Genomic DNA, 24,899 nt, shown 5'->3' with positions numbered 1-24,899 from the left:
TTCTCGAAATTGCTTTCGATTTAAAATAAACAAGCAAAACGTTAACACGAAATTGCTGTGAAATGATATGAAATGCTGCGCGCCGTTAGCAATTCTTTGCGACTTGTCGCCTCTTCTCATTGTGCTTTTCTTAATAATCCACTCACGTTTACGATCTGGCGATAATTGTAAAAGTCGAAAGTAGCCGATAGCGATCGCAAAGGTCAACACGCGGCTCAACATTGGACGCGTTTACATTACTAGAAAAGAAACGGGAAACATTGTATATATACGTAAACGACCGCATCCGTACGGAGCTGTGAAGATTTCGATTTCCAAGAATATTGACACGCGCGCGTTGAAGCGCGACATGCGGTATACTGCGCAATAATCTTTTGATTTCTGCGATTCCTGAAAACGGCAAGCTGTTATTGCCGTACTCTCTTTCAACACGATGATGATGTCATAAATGCGGCCTTAAAAACTCAACCGTAAGACTCGCGAAAAGATAAGAAATAAGATATGTAGTAACCTATATGTATATCTTAATATCTGAAAATGTTTGTTATTAATTTTAAAACATACGCACAAGGAAGATATAATTTATAACAACAACAAAAGTAGGAAAATGTATAACACTTATATTTCTATTATTGTTGTAAATTACTTACATATTTTATATATATATTACTGTTATAAAACTTATAAATACTTATTTATTTTATACATATAAAGAAAAATGTTTAAATTTATATAAGAAGAAAATTTAAAATGAAATTTAAATAACAAAAGAATAGAAATAAAATATATAGATAAACACATATATAATGTGTTACAGTGGTTATTATCAAAATTGTTTGTTAAATATTATATATATACACATGTAGAAACAGGTAAACACGAAATATGTCATATCGCGAAGAAATATACGCGCAGACCGTGTTAGGATTATCATTTGTAGGTGGAATTCAACAAGCGGCTTATCAGCGACTAGACACGCGCGCATAAAGTATGCGCTTGCCGCGTGCATGCATTACCCTGACGCGCTATCGCGCTACGTGTCGTGGCGTTATGAATGGCGCGAGGAAATCGCTTCCACGACGCGACGCTACGCCGATGTAGCCGTAATCGACCTAGACATTGCATCTCTACACGTATATTCCCAAGCGCAATGTACTTTGCTCCACTTCGCGGAATCGCGAATGTACGATCTCGTGCGCACGCCGCGAGTGAACGCGATTTCCGTTGATCGTCTCGAATCGCAGAAATAACATCGATCTACGATGTAGATAAAATGTCAGTCTGGTTCCTTGACATTTTTGCTGTGGAAAAATTACATTGAGTTTTATTTATTATGTCGTAGCCAAAACAATTTTAATAACGAGTAATAATGCGCTCGTCTTTTAGGAGTTCCAACTGCAATGTTTCACAAATAATATACTTCTTAAGATTATGTTTCTACATTGTCTCTACAGACGTATTTTTTAAATTAATTTATCTAACTATTTAATATCTGCAGATTAATTGTTAATTAAAAATATATAAAAATCACAAGTGATCATGATTACCTTGTGTCTCGCCGTCCTTCTTCCGCGAAGAACACGGGCCGGATGTCCGATCGAGAAGCATACCGGAATCGATCTGAACCGTTCACGTGCGCGCGACACGTGGAGGGGGGCGGGAGGTGGGGATCTCGACAAGCTAGAGAAGAGGACACGTATGAAGGAGGAAGAAAGAGAAAAAAATGTACGGAGTCTCCACTCCTGATTCATCCTAAGCATTTTTCTGAAGATGCACTGGTCAGAAGAAGAAGTGTATTGTGAAGAGGAGGGCAGGGATGACCCCTTTCACTGCACCACGTTGGCACCGTCGCGTATATAAAGAGCCGAAGCGTCTGACGAAGAAACACAAGTACCACCACCAACCCATCTGCATCTCAGGCAAAGCTCTTCTTCGTCGTCTCGGTGCCCGTGTGACAGAGATTATGTACACTATTAAGGTAGGCATATTACTCGCCGGAGTGCCGCGAGTTGGGTCCAATATCGTTGTTCGCGAGCGGGCCTTTCTTCGCAAGAATACGTAGAGAGTGCAAATAAGAGAGAAAGAGGAGAGGATAGAGGAAGAGAGAGATAGAGTGAAAGAGAGAGAGAGAGAGAATGAGAGAACATTTGCCTCGAAAATTCGACTCATCAATCTTACGCGGAAACGCGTTTGCGAGGTGACGTTAGGTAACGACGAATGTCAGGTCCCTCGGGCGAGCAGACGTCCCGCAGTCATGAGATTAGTTTAAGTCGGGCCAGACCGAACCAGACCAGACCAGACGCCTTCGAACTCGCACGCGATTTGTCGGCAGCGATATGGGATGACATTTTGGCGAGACGTTCAAGAGTTGCGCAAGTCTCGTTGCACATCTTTGACGTTATGCATTCGTATAATTAACGATGCTCCCGGCAAAGCATCGTTTCGCAACCGGGTTAAGACTGCCGCGATAAGCTATCAATTATGCTAATTGATTGAACGTTGCCCATAGGTTTGCCTATAGGTTTGAAAATATTGCGCGTATCGTGTAATTTGTATCGCTCAAACAAAAGGATTGAACGAGACGCGCGTAGTATCTGCTGTTTTCAAGATGACAGAAATCGGCGTGATGAATATCGAGTATTACATTTCTCATTCTTGTTAAAATTCGATGTCTGCTCAAAACGATACAAACGGTTCAAAAAGATGCTTAAAAATTCTAAACGTTTTCTGAAGCAGTTTTTTTACTCCTCGCAAATGTGTATCTTCTTTCAATATTTTTGAAGCGAATTATCATGATGCACAGTCAGTAATCCGTAATCTATGTAAGAAAAAAGGCGTCTCGCGTCTCGAACGATTAGTGTAACAAGATTTCATTTCGCGTCGCACGCGAACTGCAAGCTTATCGGTAATGGAGAACGTTAAATCGCTCTTTCAGCGAATTATTATAAGCGACTATCGTATTTTCCTTTTTCTACCCGGCTCGTCGCTCGGGGGAATAAATTTAAACGATCCTCTCCGATATTCTTCGGCTCGCGCATCCGATATCAGCGGAATTTTTCACGGGAAAATCGTTCGTGGAAATGAATTGATAAACTTTGCGCGACTTCGGCAATTTTTCCGGCTCCGCGCGCTCTCGTATATTAGTAAATATGAAATACGCCGTGCGCGCTATCAACTCTAAAGAGCGACGTATCGCGCGCATATATGTCTGCGTCGTACACGAGGACGGATCGTGAGCCGGGGAGAGAAAAATTTCTTAAAACCTGGGAATCGCTGTACCGATATTCGAAAATGCGTCGTGCGTTTTATAAGTCACATTTCAGAAAACGCGTCTCTTTCTCTCTCGCGTCGCGACTGAAATATTATTATCTCTTTAATTTGAAGACACGGGAAGTTTGTTATGGAGAGAAGCTTCGAAATTCGATGCAACGTTTCTGTGCCTCGAGAATATAGAGTCGCGAGAGTCAAAATACGTTTTCGCGGATTCTCGGCCGCGTTCTCAACCGAGATGTAGTAGATTATATTCTTATCTTGCATTTAACGTCTAAATCCGGCTCTGTCTGGCACGGAAATCAATATTCACGACGCGTGAAAACTAAGATTGGTATCAGACAGTCGGGATTTAGTCGAACGTAGTGTAATAATAAATGAGTGCTTTCGTGTAATTTTGCATACGATGGAATTAAATGCCATTTGTCGTAACGGATTTCTCAAAAAATAAGAAAATAGATGAAAATATATTCGTCGTCGCGACAAGAGGTACATACCTCGTACGCTACTTACCGCGCGTACAGCTCTTTACGGTTTTCTCATCCTCTTGCAACGTCGTCGTCGCTTCTTCGCCGTCTAATTCGCGATTCCGCATTACTCCTGATGGCTCTATGTTATGCTAAGGCGACTTTAATGTCCCCAATGGCCGCCTCTACATTATTCTATACATACTCGGGAGGGTTGCTCCGTAACACTGCGCCCGGATATCGCCGGGCGAGGTAATAATAACTTCAACAAGCCATTTGAGGTATCCTTCGAATAAATGTGGAATTGCGAATATAATTGCCATTGTAACGAATGGGACACTTGACAGGCGTTATGTCACGTAACGCTTCTTGGCGACACCTTTTTCCTTACAGATGATAATTGCCGGCGCATTCTCGGAGTTTCGGTACGCGTACGCACATTAACTCGACGGTCTGTGTCGTCGAGAGAAAGAAATAACTCGACGGACGTTTCTCGCACGGTTATCGGTGATGATGATTATTTCATAACGTTACAAAATTTATGCAAAATTAGACGCTATATTATGTGTCTTTGAATTCGAATTCCAAATACGTGTATACTGGATACGTTTTATATTTGTCTTATATTGACTTAGATTATGAAATTTTCACAGAGGTTTCCGTAAAAAAAATTCGCAAATTATATTCAACTCGACACCTTGAGATTTCTAATTGCATGCAAACAGTTTGCATATGCGATGCGTAAACATCGTGCATATAGACGTGCAGATTCCTTCAAGGCGGATCAGCATTTAATAACGTTACGCAGCGGAAGCGTATATCCGCGTGTTCTCGCTCGTACGTATGGAGCGTCATTAAAATCGGAATTCTCAATGTCAGCTCATCGAGTATATCGATTTCCGCGGTAATCTTCAACGGAGGCGGCTCGCAGCCGCGCCGCAGAAAAATCACCGTCTCATATCTCGCTAATCATATTTCATTACCATCCCGTAACACAATCGGCCACATCGCGAGAGATTGTTTTCAAATTACAGCATCGTCCACGCTTACGAAAGGCGAATCCTGATTACCGTCGTTACAACGTAATCAAGCACGTTGTAAAGATCAACATTGTTAGCAATCTCGAATATCTCGTCCCGAGGGCGAACATGAAATTCCGATATGCTCTTCGGTTTTCGAAGAAAATCCAAGCCAAATATTTATACCAAATTTTCGCGCGCGAATGGAAGGTTCGAGAGGTATTTCGCTCCTCTCGAATCTGTCTCGTCAACGAGAAGGGCTCGAGCGGAATTCTATTTATAAACCGCGTTAGAGAACTTTCTTCGAGAGAACTCGATTTTCATCTTGAATTCGCTTCGCCGTACACGCGGTATACATAACTTCGATTCGCCGTCGAATGATAAACGACATCGAGAGAGCCGCTATCGATCTCGCAAACGATCTCGCCGGCTAAAATCGGTCACGGCGAGGTACTTCAACGTTGGACGCGCTTCAAACGACCGTGCATTTTTCGCGCGACTTTACGTTAGTAGGCGGGGTAGGCGGCAAGAAGCGCCTTTGCTCTCCTCCCCTCTTCCTTTCATAATTCGCCACGTTATTGCACATTGCATAGAACCGGTGGTTCAACACGACGTCTCGTCATCGGATGATAATTCCTCGCCGCGTCTCGCTTTTCGTCCACGGTGATTTTCCGCACTCCGTCGTTTTCTCGGTCACTTAATAATGATAATAATTAGCATTTTAGATAACGATTCGTTTGCCGAGTTATAACAATTACGTGAGCGCGAGGCGTGAAACAATCCCGTGGCGCGGCGTTCGCGCAACCGGTCGAAAAGAAAGAGAGGAGGAGAAAAGAAGAAGAAGATGAGATAATCTCGCGGCACCTCAAGACGTAACGCGTCGTAACGATCATTAACAACGTCGACCTTCTGCCTCCCTCGAAATTACGTGTATCGAGAGGCAATTAGCGGTCTCCGGTTGGCCGGTTAACGGGAAAGCAAATGTCGATCCTCGATATGAGCACGTTTGCATAAGTAGTTTTCTCGACGAAAGTTCTCGTCGCCGCAAAAGCAGGCTCGCGCTCGCCTCGTATATACTCGTCGAAAGTATCGATCTCCCTGAATTGGGGATGAAGAATATGAAAGGATTAAGCTTCATTCTGTAAAGTTTCCGGTTAACGAGTTTAATTATCCCGCCGAGATGCTTGCAAAAGACCTCGAATTCTCAAATCTCCTTCAATCCTGATTTTTCTCGAGGAATGAGAAAAAACGCGAATTGGTTATTACTTTACAGCAGATTCGAGTGCGAACCTCCGTTACGAAAATTGCGGTGACTGAGGAGGATTTGATAACCCTTTCCCCCGCTTGTGCATTACGCTCGCGAATGCACCAGTGATTTTCTATCGCTTGATTAACGCGCGCGATGCACGAAAATCATGGACTATTGTAAATTGCACGTGACAGCTTCGTTAATCCAACGAGCTTTACGCGGACGGCTCTTTAATCGCTCGTTGCTCGATTAACGGGAAATCAATCGAAACGATCCTCTGATGCGCGTTTCATCGCGTGGCACTCGCCTGTGTTTAAATTGAAATTCAAAAATCTGGCTCGGCTGAAATCCGCAGAGCCGACTATTATTAATTGGAATTAACTGCGCGAGTTTGAAATTGGCGAAGCCGCGTCGAACGGGGGAGAAATGATACCTAAGCGTGAAAACGATTATAGTTTGCTCTATATATCTAATAGATAATAATTTTTTAATATAGTTAGTTTTAAAACTTATGGATGTAAAAGCAATAAATTTTAGAATAACATAAACAAGAGGTTTTATAAAACAAGGGGTTTTATAACACTTTAATTATAAATTTACCGACTCTCGTAAGACATATACACCTCAATTTTAAAATTTAGGGCACTTAGGCAATTTTATATAATATGCAGTTGTACATTTTTTAATTCTACGATTTTAAATTCTGATTCCAAACAGGTGAAGCAACGAAGCGACGGCGAAACAAATTGAAACAGTTGACATTTGTAACATTTGTAACACGACGATTTCTGATCTCCATCTCCTCCCACCCTTTCCACCCCGGCTGGATTGAAGCCTCTGATGAAGTTCGTGAATGAAATTATACGTTCACTCCGCGCGTTTATGAGAAAAACGGGCGCGTTGCTCGGCACCACTTTCGTCCTGTCATTACACGCCGTATTTCATAATGTCATTTGCAACTGACGTAACCGCGCCGTGCAGTTTCTAAGCATTATCGTCCTCGGCAATATCGTGCCCTTTGCAACCGTGCCCCGCGCACGTATATACAACACGGTCGACCCATTTCGCGTGTACTTTCACGAATTCTATGAATATTCGAGCACACAAGCCGAAAGGTTTTGCGATGTCGAGGACCGACGTGCCATTGTCCCCGTTTATTCTCAAGCGAAACGCGCAAACTCGAAGGTATGCGCCGAGATTCGATCTTGACTATTGTCGATCAGTTTCGTGACTTCGGGAAATTCGAAGGGACCTGTGAGAGATTTCGCGGACTAATTCGAATTGCTGGACGCGACCGGTAATCGAACGGATCGCGACTTCTTTTTTTTCTCTCGGTCGTCATTTTTGTCCTCGCGAAAATCCCACGATTTTCGTTGCGGCAACGCGTCATGATTGTGAGCGCGACCGCGGGAATTACTCGTTCGATGCGATAATAAAACCATGCGCCTCTCGTGTTCACGCTCTGGCCAGCATTGGGGCATTAAAGCAACATTACGCGCGCGACTATGACGCGGCAGTGTGGTAACAGTAGATTTTCCATGCTCGCAAATCGCGATAAGTTCAAATTCCATGAGTTCCAGCTGCGACTTTTGACGCAGCTTTATCGCGCTCACATATGCGCCTGCAAACGATGCGATTTTCTCTAAAATTTTGTCACAGTGTCCCATCCTACAATTCAGTAATTTTTATTCTACTAATTTGTAGAGTATTATTGGACAATCGATACATAAAATAATTGTTAACAGGTGTTGGTGGCGGTCGTACTTTGTACGACAGGTACATTGAGCGCACCCCAAAGACCGTCAAGTGGCGCGGATAAGGATGCGGTAATTACATCTCAACAACTCGAAGTCAACTTCGATGGCAATTATATCAACAAGTAAGTTACAATGTCGATATATATATGTATATATATATATATTTTTTTTTTTATATATAATTTAATGCAGCTTTAATAAGTCTCGCGTTCAAACGCTTTTGATCAAGCACTGTCTGAGAATCATTTCAAAAATAAATGCTCCATTAATTACTTAAAAGAGATAATGCTCCATTTAATTGAGCGCGAAGCAAACACCGCGAGATAATGAACGGTATCTCGTTAAAATTTTTTTCCTCCATTATTCAAGAAATTATGTCATCGTCGACGAATCCGCTGTCATTAGCGAATCAGTGATTTCGCGAAAAATGCCTTTGTAACGTGATCATTCCGCGCGACCCACGCGGACATTCATATCCTTTTCGCCTACCAATCGTACACGAGGAAGACAATCGATACGGAGATGGTCGGCAGGTACCTGCATGCATCAGGTACCTGGATATATGGCACCGGTTTATCGGCGCGGCTGCCAATTGTCGCCCACGACAATCTGCCTTCTGCATAACTCCATTGTCATGCGCGAGTGGGAGCATTCGCTACTGTGCCGAGGACTCCTCCGACCGTGTCTATTTTCTCTCTTTAGTACCATCTAATACCATCCGAGGCCGCGTGACGCCTCTTGAATCCGTAAATTGCGGATGCATTCATCAATCGATCGCTTAAACGATCGTCGATGACAGAAGAATTTGGTTTGTTCTCGTCTGTCACTCTGATTGAGTTGCAAAGCTATATAAATTGCATTCGCGGAGTATCTTGTTTTAGTAGTAAAGATATACGCTCCGATAGAGTAAAAGGATCATTTTTTAAATATAAATTAAATTTTTTATATATTACTTTTATAATAATAATTATTTTATTAAATTAATATGTTATTATAACATTAAACTTTTCTAATTTTTGTATATTAAAATATTTTAATACAATGAAATATTTTAAATTACATTTTTTACTAATGTATGTTACGTATTTATCTATTTTTTTAAGTTAAATTTTATAGAATTAATATTTATTTTTCAAAATTGTATATAATTATCGCGAAGAACAATGAAGAATCTTAGATTTGTACTTCTATATTTTTTTTGCTTTTTAAACTATTTTTTCCATTTCTTTATTTAAATTTCTCGCGAGAGCAATAGCATGGAAGATTCGTATTATGTCGATAATTAAAAAGATTTCCCTGATGTTGTTATCGCTGTGTCACGTGTTCGCCTATCCCGCAGCTTCGAGACGAGCAATGGGATCAGCCATCAGGAATCGGGCCAGCCGAAACAAGTGGAGCAAGAGACGCCGGTAGTCTCGCAGGGCTCGGACTCGTACGTAGCTCCGGACGGCCAACAGGTCAGCATCACGTGGTTAGCGGACGAGAACGGTTTCCAGGTTCAGGGCTCCCACCTCCCCACGGCGCCGCCCATCCCGCCGGAGATCCAAAGGGCGCTCGAATGGAACGCCGCTCATCCCGAGGAGGACGACGGCGGTCAGAGACCACCGGGACGAGGTGAGACTCGATGAATAATGAAATATCAATTAATTAATGGGAAGTTCCAAACTTGTGCGTTTGCGTCACGTACTATTATACGATTTACGCAAGTAGTACATTCGTCGATATCTCGGTTTTGACGTTAAAAAGGCACTTCGAGAGTCATGAACATTAAAAAATTTACACGCAGAAATAGTATTAGGCTACTAAGACATATCATGACTATCTTGTGTTTCTCTTTGTATTATTAAACAAAAAATTTTTCTCTTAACATTCAATTAATATATTTGACAATAATCGGATAAACGGGAATTTTTAGAAAATCCGTGGTAACCAAGTTGTATTTATTTTCAAAAGCGAAGACGAAACATTTTTGACCGATGTACGAGAAATATTCGAGATCATAAAACGTGCTCGCATGTCATCGTACAAAATTTATCGCGAGCTCGGGGACACAATTAAGGGGGGAGGGGGATTAATAATCAAGTGTGCGACTTCAAAAGGCACGGTGTTTGAAAAAGCGTTTCTACCCCTCGAGGGATATCGCTTGCGTGACCGCATGGCGCTGCGCGATAGAAATAAAGTTTCTTTGTGTCCCGAACGGAGGTTTAATTAATTTCGTAATTGGAAGAAGCGCCTTCGTCTGGAGTGGACGATTAAACCGCGCGCGGTTTTTCCCTTTCCCGTCGTTCGCCGGGCGAAATTCCGTCGTGCGATTCTTCTGCGTAACGGCAAACGGTTGACCGAAATAACCGAATTACCGCACGGCGGAAGACACACGACTTCCGGGGGATAAGCCGGGAGGCAAAAAAAAAGTCCGCGACAGATCCTCTGCCGCGAAATTGATTTACGTCGGGCGATCCCGATCGTCGTTTCCTCTCCCGCAACTCGTTTTGATCAAGCAGCTATTTAAATTTCCCTGTGCGTTAAGCGACGCCTCGTCCTCTGTGTTTCCGACAAACAGCGGTGGGGCGGGAGAGGGGTAAATCAGTTTACTCAATCGCAGTTCGGCGGCCGGCAGTAGCTCACCGAGACTCGCTGCGGCACCGTTTAATTCACTTTGGTCCTGAACTCGAAATTGAAATTGGCCCGAATACGGGCGCACCGGTGAACCGAAAATATCTTTGTGGCGACCGAGCACCGGGAACGAAAACAATTTCGGCGTACGTTAACCGCTTTTACGGAGCAAAATCCGGTTACTCCGCTTACGGGCGATACGTGTCGTTGATGCCCGAAAGACTTCCATATTTCGTCGATAAATAAAAGTCCCCTCTGGAATCAGATCCTGATACGCGAAGCGCGAAACGAATACTTTTTAGAATAGCGCACGTATTAAAAGTTACGTAATCGCGGGTGCCCCTCTATAAACTTAATTTTCCTCTCGTTTCCACTATACGTATATGTGCCTTATGTCCATTTCTACCAATGTAGATTAACTTTAATCTCGGTTCAACTTACGTTTGATCTTTTTCTAATTCTTAGAACTAGAAAGTTAATCGTTTAAGTTAAACCAAGATTAAAGTTAATCTGCATTGCAGCATTGACAGAAACATTATACTTTAACTTCCGTATTTATGAACTTCTTTTAAAGTTACGTCTTATGCCCATTTCTGCCAATGTAGATTAACTTTAATCTCGGTTTAACTTACTTTTTATCTTTTTCTTATTCTTAAAATTAGAAATTCTACTTCTAAGAATAAGAAGAAGATAAGAAGTAAGTTATAAACCGAGATTAAAGTTAATTTACACTTGTAGAAATGGACATTAGAGATACTTTATATCGTCGATCTATAGTTTACTAAAATATATTCCACGTAGTCCGTTTGTATTGTGCTCTCACGAATTTCTCTGTCCGTACATACACAGGATACACATAATAAAGTGTCTACCTACCTGTAACTATGTTACCGTACTACCGAGTCTTCGTTAAATATTTCAGGCGCCGTTTCCTCCTCACGCTCACGGTCTCTCCCTTCTGTTGCAGGTTAATCAGCCCAACTTTACCTCAAACGTGACCTGATTCCGAGCCAGCTTGCCATGGACAGAACCGACCCCGAGCTTTCGAAACGCAAACACATAAAAATAAATATAGTGTGGTATATTAATCTAGGATACAAACGTAACACGAAGACAAGGCATGAGACACCGATATATAATAAGCTATGTACTCCCGAGATGATTCTTTATCTTATCTTGTATAGATGAAAAAAAAAAATAAAGCGCACTGTTCAAGCAGTTTCACCGAGGGAGAGAGATGCCCGTGCCCCCGATGCACGCGCGCCGCCTCCGCACGCAAGAAACGAGGAACGACACGCGCGTGCGAATCGTTTAACGCGTGCGTCGAACGTTAATAGTATATATGTATACTTAACTTGTGATTTTTGTATATAAATAAAAGCGTTTTGCCCAAGTTGGAAATATCTTATTGTAACTATTGTTGCTTCACCTCTATCTTCCACCGCCTCCCCGTTTCTTTTCTGCCAGAACAACACTACCGACGTCACCAGTAATTCAGTTAAACTCAAACTATTTCTTCAAATGTTATATATTTTTTTATATTTATTTAACAGACCGCGATAAAATTTGAATTTTATATTACTCTCTAAAACTTTATTTCTTTTTTACTATCTTATATTAAAACTTTTCTCGTATTCTTACGGATTTATTTTTTTTGTTATCACATAGTCTGGAAGTAAAGTTTGTAAAGACGCTCAAGAAAGAAAATGGCGTAAGCGCTTAGAATAGTTTGTGAGCCACTTTTGATCAGAGCTTGTTTCCGAGTCTGTTATTTAGATATCGGCCATTTAGAATTGCGTGCGCGCGGGTAATTTTACGAGGAGGACGCGGAGGAGAGGCCCTCGCTTTACATGTGCTTTACATTGGCCGTAAAACGGCATAAGTATAAGCAAATGTTAAATAATGGGCGAAGCACGCGCGCGCGCGCGTGTTTTCCGTACGCCGTAAAAATGTTTCCTATTCGTGTCGCTCGCTCTCGAGCCGCAGAAAGGTTAAAAACTGCGAGTACGTCTTTGGCATCGCATCGTTATTATGCAATTTTGCCTCGTGCAGATTTTCAATCTGCCCATCCTCCAGGAGTGAATGTTGCATCGTCGCGTGCGCGCGCGCGCGCCTGGCATATCTGCCAGCGAGCCTCATTCCAACAATGAGTGTTAAATAAAAATACTGATAACTCGCATCACGCGGTACTATTATATCGCAAAGAGTGTCGCGAGAAATCTCCGGCTTCGATTTTAACGATCCTTCTGCGAAATATCGCTACGAGATGCGTATCCTGTTACGGGTATCAGGTACATTTATGGCAACTGACAAGGTAATTCAATAGTGAGTAATGAAACTGCATTACGCAAGCGATCGAAGAAAACCGCTAAAATGAAACGTTCAATAAACGTGACATAATTCTTTCTGTGCGATAATACATCGCATTTACCTACACCATTTCGATAATAAATAGCTGTTTCGATTATTTCGCTTTCGTTAAGCTTGTGTGTGTTTTTCGCCGTAACTCGGTATGCGCGGATCATATTTACATAATTCATACATTCTTACGTAAAAATCTAATAAACTGTATCAAATATTATAATTACATTTTGTTTTTAATGTTCAACATTACAAACCATCTTGATTATTGCAGAAGCTATTTCAAATTATCTTCTTATAAGATTGATTAATTTTAAATCTATATATATAAAAAAAGATGTCCTGTTGACTGACTGACTGACTGACTGACAAACCCCTGAACCTAGAAACATGGAGAGTGTATTCCTCTCATGACGTAAGCACCCACTAATTGTAAGAAGGGATTTTCGTTACCGATCTTCTATAGAAACCGGTTTTTTTAATTTTTTCAATTTTTCGGGAAATAATTGACCGAATGTCAAGATATACCCTGATATCGCCGATATCAAAGAAAAATCTATGGATTGGCTGTGTGAGCGTGCCATTCTGTGGATGCGGAAATCTATTGGCGTTATATAAATATAAATATACGTTATCATCTATTTGCGTGTCTTATTACATATGACCTCCGGGGCGAAGCCCGGGTAACCAGCTAGTAAAGAATAAATGATTAATAATATTTCTCACAAAATTACTTATTGTAATATTTTAGTTCGAATCAGTTAGAAGGATCGATTCAAATTGAGAATTGATGAGCAATTTTAAAGTAGCTCTCCAAATTATTCTTTGCCGTTCCAAATCTATATAAAATTTGTCTGAAAAACTTGTCGCATTCTCATAAATATTAACTTTAAAATTGAGATTCAATTTCTATATCTTTTTCTCGATTTTGTTTATTTTTAGAAAAAGGCAAAAAATCGAAAGAGAAATGTGAGTTGCCTTTAAATTAATATTTCCGAAAACAACAATAAATGTGCGAGAAGCATATTTCAATAAATGCGAATGAACTGTTAAGAAATGGGAGCGGCAGTATATCACTTGATTAACGCTTAATAAAAGGCGCGGTTATAAAAAGAATATAAATGACCGCAAAAAAGCTGGATGTATACGAAAATTGCAACAAAAGGACTCGCATAGGGATAAACGAGCTAACGACCCATCGTATGTCGCAGCTGTCGGGCGTTAACGATAAAAAATCATCCGAGCGCGATGCACATCGATCGCGAAAGGAATCCCGAGGAAAAACGAGTGGATATACAACGTACGTTTCAAAGGTTAAAACACTACGTGCATTTGCAACGTACTTGAACTCCATTTATGCATCTTTGTATGGAAACGCGCGCGAAACAATTGCGACATGTTAAACTTTTTCAATTAATCTGAAAGTTATAAAGTTTAAAGGAAATTTTGAAAATTTCCATTTTAATCGCACGTAAGATTTCGCTCGTGTAACGTCTCTTTTCTTGCTGATTCCAAAAAAATAATCGTCGCGTTTGAAACATTAATGGTAGCAAGTAATAAAGTAATGATAACGAGGCGGTGACAAAATCGCAGCGACAGAAGTGCAGAACTTTTCCAATTCCGACTCGCGATACACGTCTTATGGAATACAAAAGCGTGTATAAAATGCTTACGGGTTTTCTTTTACGATGCGCAGCGGTCTATAATAAAGGTTCGAACCGGTATCATCGTGGCATTTGAAGCAATACGCCGATAGTACAGGGCACTGCTATCTATAAAAGGAGGACGCGGTGGATAAACGCTCGTCAGTAGTACCGTGCACGCAATATCTGGAAAACGAAGCAGTTGAGGTAAGAGTCGCGCAGAAGTCCGTCTCTGTCAGTCAAATCTCAAACGGCGCTATTGCAATTGCTCTTGCATCGCTATAGTTGCATCGCTTTTTTGTAATAATTATTTCAGAAGCTTCAACGAAAGTTTCGAAATTGTTTGCAATGCACTTCTTATTTACGATTTTAAATTACACCTGTACATAGCTATTAAAAAAAAAAATCAATATGTTAAATACTGGATAAACGAGAGTTTTCGCGTAAATCACAAGTTTATAATTTTCTTTATTTCCAATGTTGCATTTATAAATTTTTTCTATTGTTTAATGAATTTTGTTAGAAAGTGGTATAAGTTGAACTTTACAATAGAAATTTTAATACCGATTTACACGCGCGCTACGTCAGATCCACGACTGGCAGTCGAGCGTTATACGAATCCTTAATCTATCTTCGATCCTACCCCAGGATGAATCCGCATTTAATTATCCTGCTGAGCCTGGCGGCAGTAATATCGGCGGCAAATGAGCCGATAGCCATCGTCAGGCAGGAGCAGGACATCAGCCCGGACGGTAGCTACTTCCTGAGATGGGAGAGCGCCAACGGGATTACTTTCGAGGAGCAGGGCGTCCAGAAGAATTCTGGCCAGAAGGACAAGGAGGCTGAGGAGGTACGCGGCTCGGCATCGTGGACCGCGCCCGACGGGCAGAAAATTAATCTCGGCTGGCTGGCAGATGAGAATGGCGCCGTTTTCCAAGGGGCGCATCTGCCGACCCCGCCGCCCCCGCCGGAAATTCCGCCCGCGATTCAGCGTGCCCTCGACTGGATAGCCGCTCACCCTTCCCAGGAGGATAGAAACAAAGTGTAACTGATGCACCTCTCGTCTACAGACACGTTGAAAGATCATGTACTGCGTATGCTTAGCTTGACATTGAATGTAAAAAGACAAGTTCGTATAAAAATTTCGTATACCGAAGGAATATTTAATTCCTCGTCCCGATTCCTCGTCGACGTCGTTTCATGTTATATTCTGTTTTAAGTGTATCCAACGTGCAATCAATTACGATAATTGTGATATTGAATTGTGTTTGGGATAAATGCGATATTGAAAGATTTTATTATAGGGAGATAGACTCAGTTATAAAATCATTAAAATTGATAACAGCTTGTTTTTAATGTGTATTATATGAAATCATTAAGAAATAAACGCCAATTGTCAATTATATTATTGGAAAATATCGTGTTGTCATGTTTACTTCAATTTCCAATTATTCCAGTTAACTATAATTTAAACAATTCTATTAATCCGATTAATCATAGATAACAGATATACAGAGAAATGGAGAGAGTTATTGATTTTAAGAGCAGAAATCTTGTAAGTTAATAAAAAAAAACCTCAGATATATTCCCATATATTCAGCAATATAAAAATCTACAAGTCCAATGCAAATTTATCCATTTACTTCGAATGTGCCTAAAAGAAATTATCATACGTTATGAAAACATTCTAGATCCGTAATCGGGTATTTATTTTTAAGGATCTTTCTTTTAAATACATCATTGCCTCTCGACGTCGGAGGCACTTTTCTTAATAGTTAAACAATTGTCGGGCGAACAAATATTTGTCCTTTCGCGACGTACAGCCGCTTTCTTCACCTACTTTGTTAAAGAATTCGCAAAAATATTCCGAGAGCGGCTACTTGATGTGAGACTAGCAAACTCACTCAAGTTGAATGTGGACAGACGGTTATGCGGTAATAGAAAAATCGGGGTCAAAAATGGTCATTGCGGTGAAGGTGGAAGATAGAGATTGTTATGTAAGCGAATGATAGCGAGAGTTCTTGCTGTCGCGCTGTCGACTACGCTCTGTCTTCTCGAAACTGGAGATAATGTAGCAAGACAGTTCAAGCAACAGGGTAATTACGCTAATGGTAAAATGCGCATTATGAATCGTTTTAACATTAACTTAGTTAAGTTCTTATATACGTTTTTGTATATAATAACTTACTTAGTTCTTATTTACGTCCCAATAATTTGAAAATTTAATATTTTTATAAAATGTAAAAGTAAATTAAATTAATAATTGAATCAAGAAGAAATTCGAAAAATGCTAAGAAATGTCTCTCTGTTTAACCTGACATTATTTAATTAATAAATAATGTACACAGTTTATACATCATCCACGTATTGTATTACAGCAATTATGCAGTAATTGGTGCCCCGCACTACTAGGTGCTCATCTAGGTCAAACGTGCGAATATAAATAGACTAATCAATTTCCTTTCTTCAATCTTTCCGTTCTTTAATTTAGTTCTTCTTTATTTTTACTTTGATCTCTGCCTCGTTTTTAATTTAAAATGACTGATAGACGTCAAAGTGAACGCACGCGTGAACAAACACGAACTGCTCGTTCCGCGGAAATATTCACGTACGCCAATTATAACGTTAAATTGTTTACGGAGGTGCACACATATATATGTATGTGTTTCGCTCGCGCGCCACCGCGTTTAATTTGATAATTAATACCAAGCGGCCGCTTCATAATTCGGTTATAAATTCCGCGAATCATGTTTCTTGATTGCGGCAGCAATTTCGATTCGACGGCACGATCATAATCGGTATTTGTTGAATCGCGAGCGCAAATAAGACTGCGATAGATGGGATTAATCGAGGCCGGATAATCGAATTTATGGGTACTATTAATAAACATTATGAGTCGCCGGGCGATATCATCGCCGATGTATCGCCGATACGCGCATCCTAATGCGCGTTTAGATTAATATTTTGACAAATGCGAAATTGTTATAATATTTGTAAATTATAGCGGCACCACGATAGCGTACCGGCAGATACGTTTTCTGCTAAGTATATAAATGTACTACGTGACGCGTACACCGGAAGAGACACGCTTTGGCACACTTTCTCTAACCGCGGATAATAAAGCCGCGTGCTGCAAGAAGAATGCTGTTGCGCTGAGACAGTGCAATAAGTAAACAATTAAATAATTTTCTTCGAGCAATTCAAATAATTTCAACTTACAGAACATTTATATAAGATTTGCCATTTTTGCGAGATTTTCTTATCTCGATTCAAAATTTGTATCTTTGCGGATATAGGAAATATGGCTTTTTATCAAATTTTGAGTGATATATAAGATTTACCAACGATTTCTTAGTCGGAGGAAACTGCACTTTTGGGAAAAATGAATTTGAAGCTTGTATACAATTTGTTTTCTCTTTCCCTCTCTCTATGGGAATAAACTTTGAAAGATTCAGCAACGCGCGAGCTTGCGCCGGGAAGATTTATATAAGTTGCTGTTACGTGATGCCGCAACAAATTTAGAACACGACTCACGTCGTGCTAAACGGCAATACATGACGAATGTCGCGGCGCCTGCGGTGAAAGTTCAATGAGTGAACGCCGCGAGGTATAATCAGTTCCGGTTTCTCCACCCTCGCAAAGCTGTCAACGTTAATGTGTCGAATCGGGACGACCCTAGACGACCTTTTGGAAAGTCCCCCGGATAGATGACTGGCCTGCGAAAACGACACATTGCCCGAAGATTATCTGCGATATCACCGTGACGTGTTAATTCTCGATATCAGGGAAGTGCGGAGTATCGCGTATTCGATCATTAGAGAAAGAGAGAGGAGAGATGAAAGCGGAGAGAAAAGAAACGCGTTAGCACTGATTTCTATCTCCCGTGTCTTAGAAGTGGCATGGAGTGACAGCTTTGGAGATTCGCTCGCTCTGTGTACGTCGTTCCTCTTCGGACGGCAGATCTCTTTGCTCGATCGTCAGTAATAGCGTAAATCACGGGATAGGATGAAAAGAGTCATGAGCGGAGAATGTGTCAGAGCTAATTTGTATTTGTCACGCATGTGCTAGCGTGGAATGACAGCTCGCCTCGATCTTCCGTGCCATCCGCCCGCCTGCCCACCGCGTGGGAGAGGAATATTTTTATTAACCCCTGACTACCACAGGTCGCGGGACTCACCTGAGCGCGATGTCGTCATAAAGAAATATTAAAAAATATAGTTCAGACTGCTATGCTGTCACGTAAATTGTAGCGCTGTGTGTGTCTACAAATTGAGATTTATCCCTGTGCAACAAATATCTTACTCGAGCTTGATGTCATGGCAGGCTTGTATGAGAAATAAATTTAATTAGATTGTTACCCGGTGGTGCCATGAATACGTGAATCGTTAACGCGCGAGCGGTTAAGTAAACATTTTCCATCGTGATGTCTAAACTCTCATTGCACCAGGCGAACGTAATCGAAGTTCGCTCGCGGTCCCCATATGACGCGCGTTACATAAAGCGCCACGTCTTTTGTCCACTCCACGTGATTGATTAATGATAGCGAGCAAGGTCCGCTGTAATAAAGACGCGCGCAGCAGCTGTGTTTACAGCGGTGTAATATCTTAGTAATAGTCGCGCGACTTTCTACCGTAAATCAGGCCGACGTAATTGCGATGGCCCGACATCTACTATATATCCGCGTACTGTATATGGGTGATTGTTGATGCTTGAATACGGGATTCACACAGGTTCACCTTTAACCGCGCGTCGAAATGCAAATTCCGGAAGTAACCGACGCGAGCAAACTGAAGGGTATCTTTGATCAAGGATTAATCCAATCAAGGATTGATTTTGTTACGCGTGTATTAAGGAAGTAAATTAATTCTTAATTCGCAGAGAACGGAGATGGCGGAGAGACAGAGAAGTAACACACGCTATACCATTAACCGCAAATTTGCCCCGCATCCTTCCTGATACGCCCGAAGGATTCGCAGCGGAATCTTGCACGCATTTTTGCGTGTCTCGCCGAAGGGATCGGACCTATTAATAGAATAGCAAAGTCTCTCCTGGGATGCAACGTTTATTCTTAATGCACCGTGACATATATGTCTAACGATGAGTTAGTTACATAGTCATGGTACATATATATTTGCGTCTCTTCAAATATATATAATATATTAATACAATACAATATATAATAAAATACGCATGTGTGTGTGTGTGTGTGTGTATACAATATCGCGTACAATAAATATTTACAACAATTTGAACCAGAGCAATCCGTGTTCGTTACGAGGGCGAGGACAACGACACGCGGCCGACGACAGCACTCGCGTCGTCCGGGTGTCACCGTGGGTTCATTATATTAAAATCGTCTTCCATTCTCATGGCGGAATAATTATACTCGTGGAGGTCGTGAGATCACATGCTGGACGGCGGCGCCGGGGGGTCGCTGTTTTACACCTGGTTCTCGTCATCCTTGGACGGATGCGCCGCGTTCCACTCGAGGGCCTTCAGTATCAGCGGCGGGATTTCCGGCGTGGTGGGCAGATGAGCGCCCACCGGCTGGAAGCCGTTCTTGTCGGCCACGTACGTCAAAGAGATCGCCTGGCCGTCGTCGCTCGCGTAGCTGAAGCCACCCTCCGCCTTCATCGCCTCGTCGTCGGTGCCGACATCCTCCAGGTGGCCCTCCTCCTCGGCCTTGATACCGTTACCGGTCTCATAATTCCACTTGTACGACCCGTCTGGATTGGGACCCTCCTGGCTCTGGCTGATAATCGGTATTGGCTCGTCGGCGGGCGCTGCCGCGGCGCAGACTGCCAATGCAATTAAGGCTACCTGGCGATAGAACGAAAAAAAGTATGCAACATTAATAGCACGGGAGATAAATAATATATATATTTAATTCGGGAAAAAAGAATTTAGACGTAATCGAGCTGATCGCGATGACGTATTTATTCTAGGTGGAAATTTTAGCTGAAGAGTTACGTTTACTGTTAAATTTTTTATATAGAGAAATATAGAGAATATTTAACAGTAAAATCAAATATTAAATTCATTTAGAATAAATGCGGTCCAAGCTGGATTTTGGTAGCCTAATAATATTTTTTTATGTATTTTTTACGTATTCAAATATTAAAGTCTAATTAATGTAATTATTTTGGTGACGTAAGCATGGTATTACAGTACTTTTGAACAAAATTAATTGCTTTCGTAAAATCGTGAAGACTGATGAGATTAGTATTTATTTAATAGCCATCATTAAATCGTTAAAAAACGCTCGATTAATTTATCATGCGGTGACAGATATACTGTCACGACTATCTTAATTAATCTTTTTTTCCCTAAACCATGTCTCATCCATGTACGTGTTGACTACATTTATAGTCAGCGTAACTTTCACATCTCCGGTTAGGGGACACACTTTAACAGCTAAACACAAATAGTGAATAGAAGATTTTAATAGTGATTGATTAAGATCTCTTGAACATGGCATTATGTTACGAAATTCCGCGGTATTGATCATTGCATCAAAATTGAGATTACAAATGGGCCAAAGATTCAATACGAGCGATGAAATGAAAGTAAAAGTAATATTCATTCTTGGGAATTAAAGATACAGCAATTAATACCGTAGATCAATCTATTGGTCATAAATATCAGATGGGATCTCGATTAATGTGATGATTGCGCGTAAACACCCGCGGTGAATATAATTTAATACTGGCGCGCAACGATAGAGTATCGAAGTCGCGGTATATCCGATAACAACGCTGGATCGCAGCGCCGAGAATTAAGTGACCTTAGTAAACCGCCACCGGTTAAGTTTCCAGGTGCATAAACATCGGATGAATATTAGCCTTCTCGTTAGCTTCCCTGTTTGAGGCTTACGTCGTTGCACAAGTGTTTATGCGGTGCGCGCTAATAGCTACCGCCACTTAGATATTCACGAAGACGCGATTTGCACAACGTGACGATTCACGGAGTAATTAAAAACAAAGTCCGCATTCCAATATAATTATTCACCGTCGAAATATTAGATATTAATATTGAAATATTTATTTTATCAAAATATTAAAGTTTTCGAATTTTTATATATTGTGATCTTTTTGTTTGTTATAATCCGATTTAATTTTAACATCGATATTCAAAATTGTTAGATCGGTCGTGTAGCGACGGAGAAAGCTCTGCGAATCAGTGGAAACGGGCGCCTCGCGTCGCAGTAGTGATATCGTTTTGAGTCAGACATCACGACGGAATCGCGGTAGTATCAGCGTTATTAGGTCAGACGCCGCACCTCGTGTAAAATAAGCCTCACAGTGCTGACGATTCTTGTTACTATTGTATAATGCTACAATTTTTCGAATAATTATCTGACACTGCTAATAAGACGATAATCCTTAATCGGGATGCAAAAAAGTTAATTTCTATAATAAGATTATTGAAATAGTATTCTGAAATTATTCAGTAAAACCGATTTACTTTAATACATAGATTATTTAGAAATTGTTGCACTGAACAAATTATACCGAATATACTGCTATCGAGAACTGAAATGATCAATTATCATGTTTTAGGGAAATACTATAATGTTTAGTAATTCTTCGCTTTAGGCGGTTTACTAAATATCGTTGAAATGCTGATAATACTATCGATGAAACATATATCCATTTTTACTATTTAAATATACTAATATCTTTGAAAAAGGGAACGAGAGGAAAAAGTAAATTAATCAATTTAATAATTTACATATTGCAATAAAGTCACGGAAAATCTAAGAAAAATGTATTGTTATAAATCTGGTAAAAAATTATAAACTAATTGTTTTGACTGCTTTGGTACTTTTAGTGTTAAAATACTTCAAAGTAATTGAAAAGAACAAGACACCGCTATCTCGCATTTCTCTTTCCGTCTCTTACAAGATAAAACTTTCGTCAAAGAAAGATCGCCTCTGCTCCCGGTTAAAACATCCCGTATCGTTCATTGTTAAGCATTTAGTACACGAGAACGTTTTGCACGCGTTACACGCGTAACATGGCAGATTTTGGGTGTATCCCGACGGTGTCGATCGATATCTTTACACCAACGATCCTCCGGGATACGCTACTTACCCTCCGATCCCGGCTCGCCCCGCGCGTTTCTACCCACCGACATCCGAGTCCCCGGAGCTCTCGGGTACGCTATACCGGATATAATCGAGAAGTGTCACTTACAACAACGTAACTCACAGGATACTCCGGATACGCGCACAGGGAATCCCACCGCCGGGGACCGGAAATGCACGTCAGATTCACACGACCCAACTACGATTACCGGCGCGTATTGTCTCGCGGGCGGAAGTGCCCTCTGGCACTCGCTCTGGCATCCTTGCTCCCCAGTCCTAGCCCCCGCCCCCGCTCCCTTCCTTCACCCCCCGAAATTTCTTTCCTCTTAATTAAACGCTTACCAATGACGTGTACATGCTGCGGCAGTAATCGCTGATGGGCAAGTGTTTATCAAGCCCCGCAGCGCTCGTCGTATATATACCCCTGGAGGCATCACCAACACCACCGACAGCCCGATGCACCGACGGCCACCGGCGTTACGATAGTATGTAGGATGCACATGGGGACACACAGAGGGGCCGCATGCGGGGACAGACAGGGGGGTTTACACGGATCCACGATTTAACACGGCGTCGCTAACATGTGTCTGTACGCGTATATGTGTAAGTGTGCGTCGCCGCCGCCGGCGAGCTATGAGAGACAACACACTCCACATCAGCGTCGAGGAGAGACCATCTTCCCTGAGATCACCATGTCACACTGCGCTAAATGTCATCGGGTCCCCCATTGGAGGATGCTTGCTCAATTGTCACAATTTTCTCTAACGACGATCCGCGCGGGGAATCCGCTTTTTCCTTTCCGTTGAGCAGTCGCCCGGAAGCACGGAAGCTGTGAGCTTGCGGTCAGCTCCGGGGTGTTCTCCCCGGCGCGTTCAAGTACCAACATGCATTCTTTCTATCGTCTCGTTCATCGAATTTATTCGGACTTTTTAAGCATTATTGTCTAAAGAAGACGCGAAAGAGATACGCGTAACGCTGTTGTGTAACGTCTCTCGGTTGCCTCTTTCAAGCCCGTGCGCTCCCGCTATTTTCTCTCTTACGGCGAGTTCAAGGAAGTCGCCGTAACGCTTTTGGATACGATAAACAAATATCTGGAAGGTTTGGTGGATAAAAATATAACGTCCCTGTGTTGTAGTGGGCGTCTATCGCATTTTCAATCATTCGTGTATTCGAGTGCCGTTACCGTCAGATTAAAAGATCGAGAGCGAGTGCTCGAGAGAGACTGTTTCGCCGTGCCGCTGTCGCGCAGATTTATGTTGTGGATTTTTGTAAAAAGCTGTACTCTTTATTTGAACAATGCATGCGTGTGACACATATGAGAACAGCTTAAACTCGTATCTTCCATCGGATTTATTAGACGGGCACCGCCCATCGCTTCGGCATTTTCCTAGCAATATACGGACACGGATAAAATTCAATTCTTTTTCCATTATTTTCCACTCTTTTTTTCCCTACTTTTATTGTTTCGTCACTCACACGCAGGTATTGCGTAACGTTAATCGTCGCCACTAATGCGCGTTTCGCATTTCTAATCAGCAAATCACGTGATTAAACAATCGGCTGGTCAAATGGCTATTTACCTCGATTTTTTTCTAATTGCAATTACTCACGATCTGGCGCGACGAAATCAAACGGAGAATCCTGCGCCCCTCCCCCCCCCGGCCTTGTGAATTGACTGACAAACGCACGACACGCGCGGTCAAATTGTCCCCGCTCTCTAATCAATCGGAAACGGCCTGACAATCTCTCATTATCGACGGATAATTATGTGAAGCGGCCGCGCTATATCGCATTTAGCCTCGTCATGGCCAAACTTTCCGTAACTGTGAGAATAACGAGCTCCGCGTTAAGCGTTTAATCGAGGCGACTATACAATCGAGAAGTTTCGTGAAACAAAAAAAGAATGAAAGAAAGGACCTGGGCGGCTACAGGTCCTTGGCGGTAATGGGATTGCGAGAGAAACAACTGTACGCCGAACTTTCTCGCTCGAAATGGGTTACGCACGATTTCTGGGAACGTTCCCTCGCACGCGCGACAGCGTACGTTCTGCAAAGCAAACACAGGGGTCTTTTTCTGTTTTGAATACGCGGAGTCGCGTAATAATATTGGAATTTTTTTTCTCTCACGATATTATTACGTAAGAGAATTAAGTATTATTAATGCGCGACAGTGCACGATGGTGCCACGGCTGATATAAAGCGATGCATGTGCCGGAAGCTGCGGGATTATGCATGCACCTAACATGCGTATCTAATTAATAATCAATGCTATACCATTGGGATGTTTGAGATTGTCAGTAAATATCGCCGATCAGATATGTTAATGTCTCCGCACGAGATAGAAGGGGTTATATTTGTCTGGGAAATTCCGCGCCGCGTTCGCTAGAAGTATATGCAGTTGCGATTAACACGTTGCCCGCCCAGAGCGAGTTCTT

The 24,899-nt window shown here is 41.7% G+C and overlaps 3 protein-coding genes and 1 long non-coding RNA gene across 4 annotated transcripts; 2 read left to right on the top strand and 2 right to left on the bottom strand.

The window, feature by feature from the left end:
- Positions 1-673: 673 nt before the first annotated feature.
- Positions 674-4,620, bottom strand: LOC139816529 (uncharacterized). The gene is made up of 3 exons (XR_011733032.1): positions 3,784-4,620; positions 1,548-1,680; positions 674-1,301 (listed from the first exon to the last, which is right to left on the bottom strand). It is a non-coding gene; the product is annotated as an uncharacterized lncRNA (long non-coding RNA).
- On the top strand, positions 1,802-11,776 carry Cpr14 (cuticular protein 14). The gene is made up of 4 exons (XM_071784110.1): positions 1,802-1,978; positions 7,751-7,884; positions 9,102-9,376; positions 11,343-11,776. The coding sequence occupies exons 1-4, from the start codon at positions 1,817-1,819 to the stop codon at positions 11,345-11,347; spliced, it is 576 nt and encodes a 191-aa protein (XP_071640211.1). The 5' UTR covers positions 1,802-1,816; the 3' UTR covers positions 11,348-11,776.
- Positions 11,777-14,428: 2,652 nt separating this feature from the next.
- LOC139809409 (endocuticle structural glycoprotein SgAbd-8) lies at positions 14,429-15,816 on the top strand. Its single transcript, XM_071772281.1, has 2 exons — positions 14,429-14,586; positions 15,028-15,816. The coding sequence occupies exon 2, from the start codon at positions 15,029-15,031 to the stop codon at positions 15,425-15,427; it is 399 nt and encodes a 132-aa protein (XP_071628382.1). The 5' UTR covers positions 14,429-14,586; position 15,028; the 3' UTR covers positions 15,428-15,816.
- Positions 15,817-19,421: 3,605 nt separating this feature from the next.
- Positions 19,422-22,957, bottom strand: LOC139816513 (endocuticle structural glycoprotein SgAbd-4-like). Its single transcript, XM_071784097.1, has 2 exons — positions 22,808-22,957; positions 19,422-20,199 (listed from the first exon to the last, which is right to left on the bottom strand). Exons 1-2 carry the CDS (start codon positions 22,820-22,822, stop codon positions 19,819-19,821), a joined length of 396 nt encoding a protein of 131 aa, XP_071640198.1. The 5' UTR covers positions 22,823-22,957; the 3' UTR covers positions 19,422-19,818.
- Positions 22,958-24,899: the final 1,942 nt, after the last annotated feature.

This window comes from Temnothorax longispinosus, chromosome 1, assembly GCF_030848805.1.
Source record: "Temnothorax longispinosus isolate EJ_2023e chromosome 1, Tlon_JGU_v1, whole genome shotgun sequence".
In the NCBI taxonomy this organism is placed as follows: Eukaryota; Metazoa; Arthropoda; class Insecta; order Hymenoptera; family Formicidae; genus Temnothorax; species Temnothorax longispinosus.
This window is presented reverse-complemented; position numbering and strand designations above follow the sequence as displayed.

Coding starts and splice junctions, on each gene's coding strand:
- Cpr14 (XM_071784110.1), top strand. CDS start 1,817: ATGACCCCTTTCACTGCACCACGTTGGCACCGTCGCGTATATAAAGAG. Junction 1,979..7,750: donor AGATTATGTACACTATTAAG/GTAGGCATATTA, acceptor AATTGTTAACAG/GTGTTGGTGGCGGTCGTACT. Junction 7,885..9,101: donor GATGGCAATTATATCAACAA/GTAAGTTACAAT, acceptor CCTATCCCGCAG/CTTCGAGACGAGCAATGGGA.
- LOC139809409 (XM_071772281.1), top strand. CDS start 15,029: ATGAATCCGCATTTAATTATCCTGCTGAGCCTGGCGGCAGTAATATCG.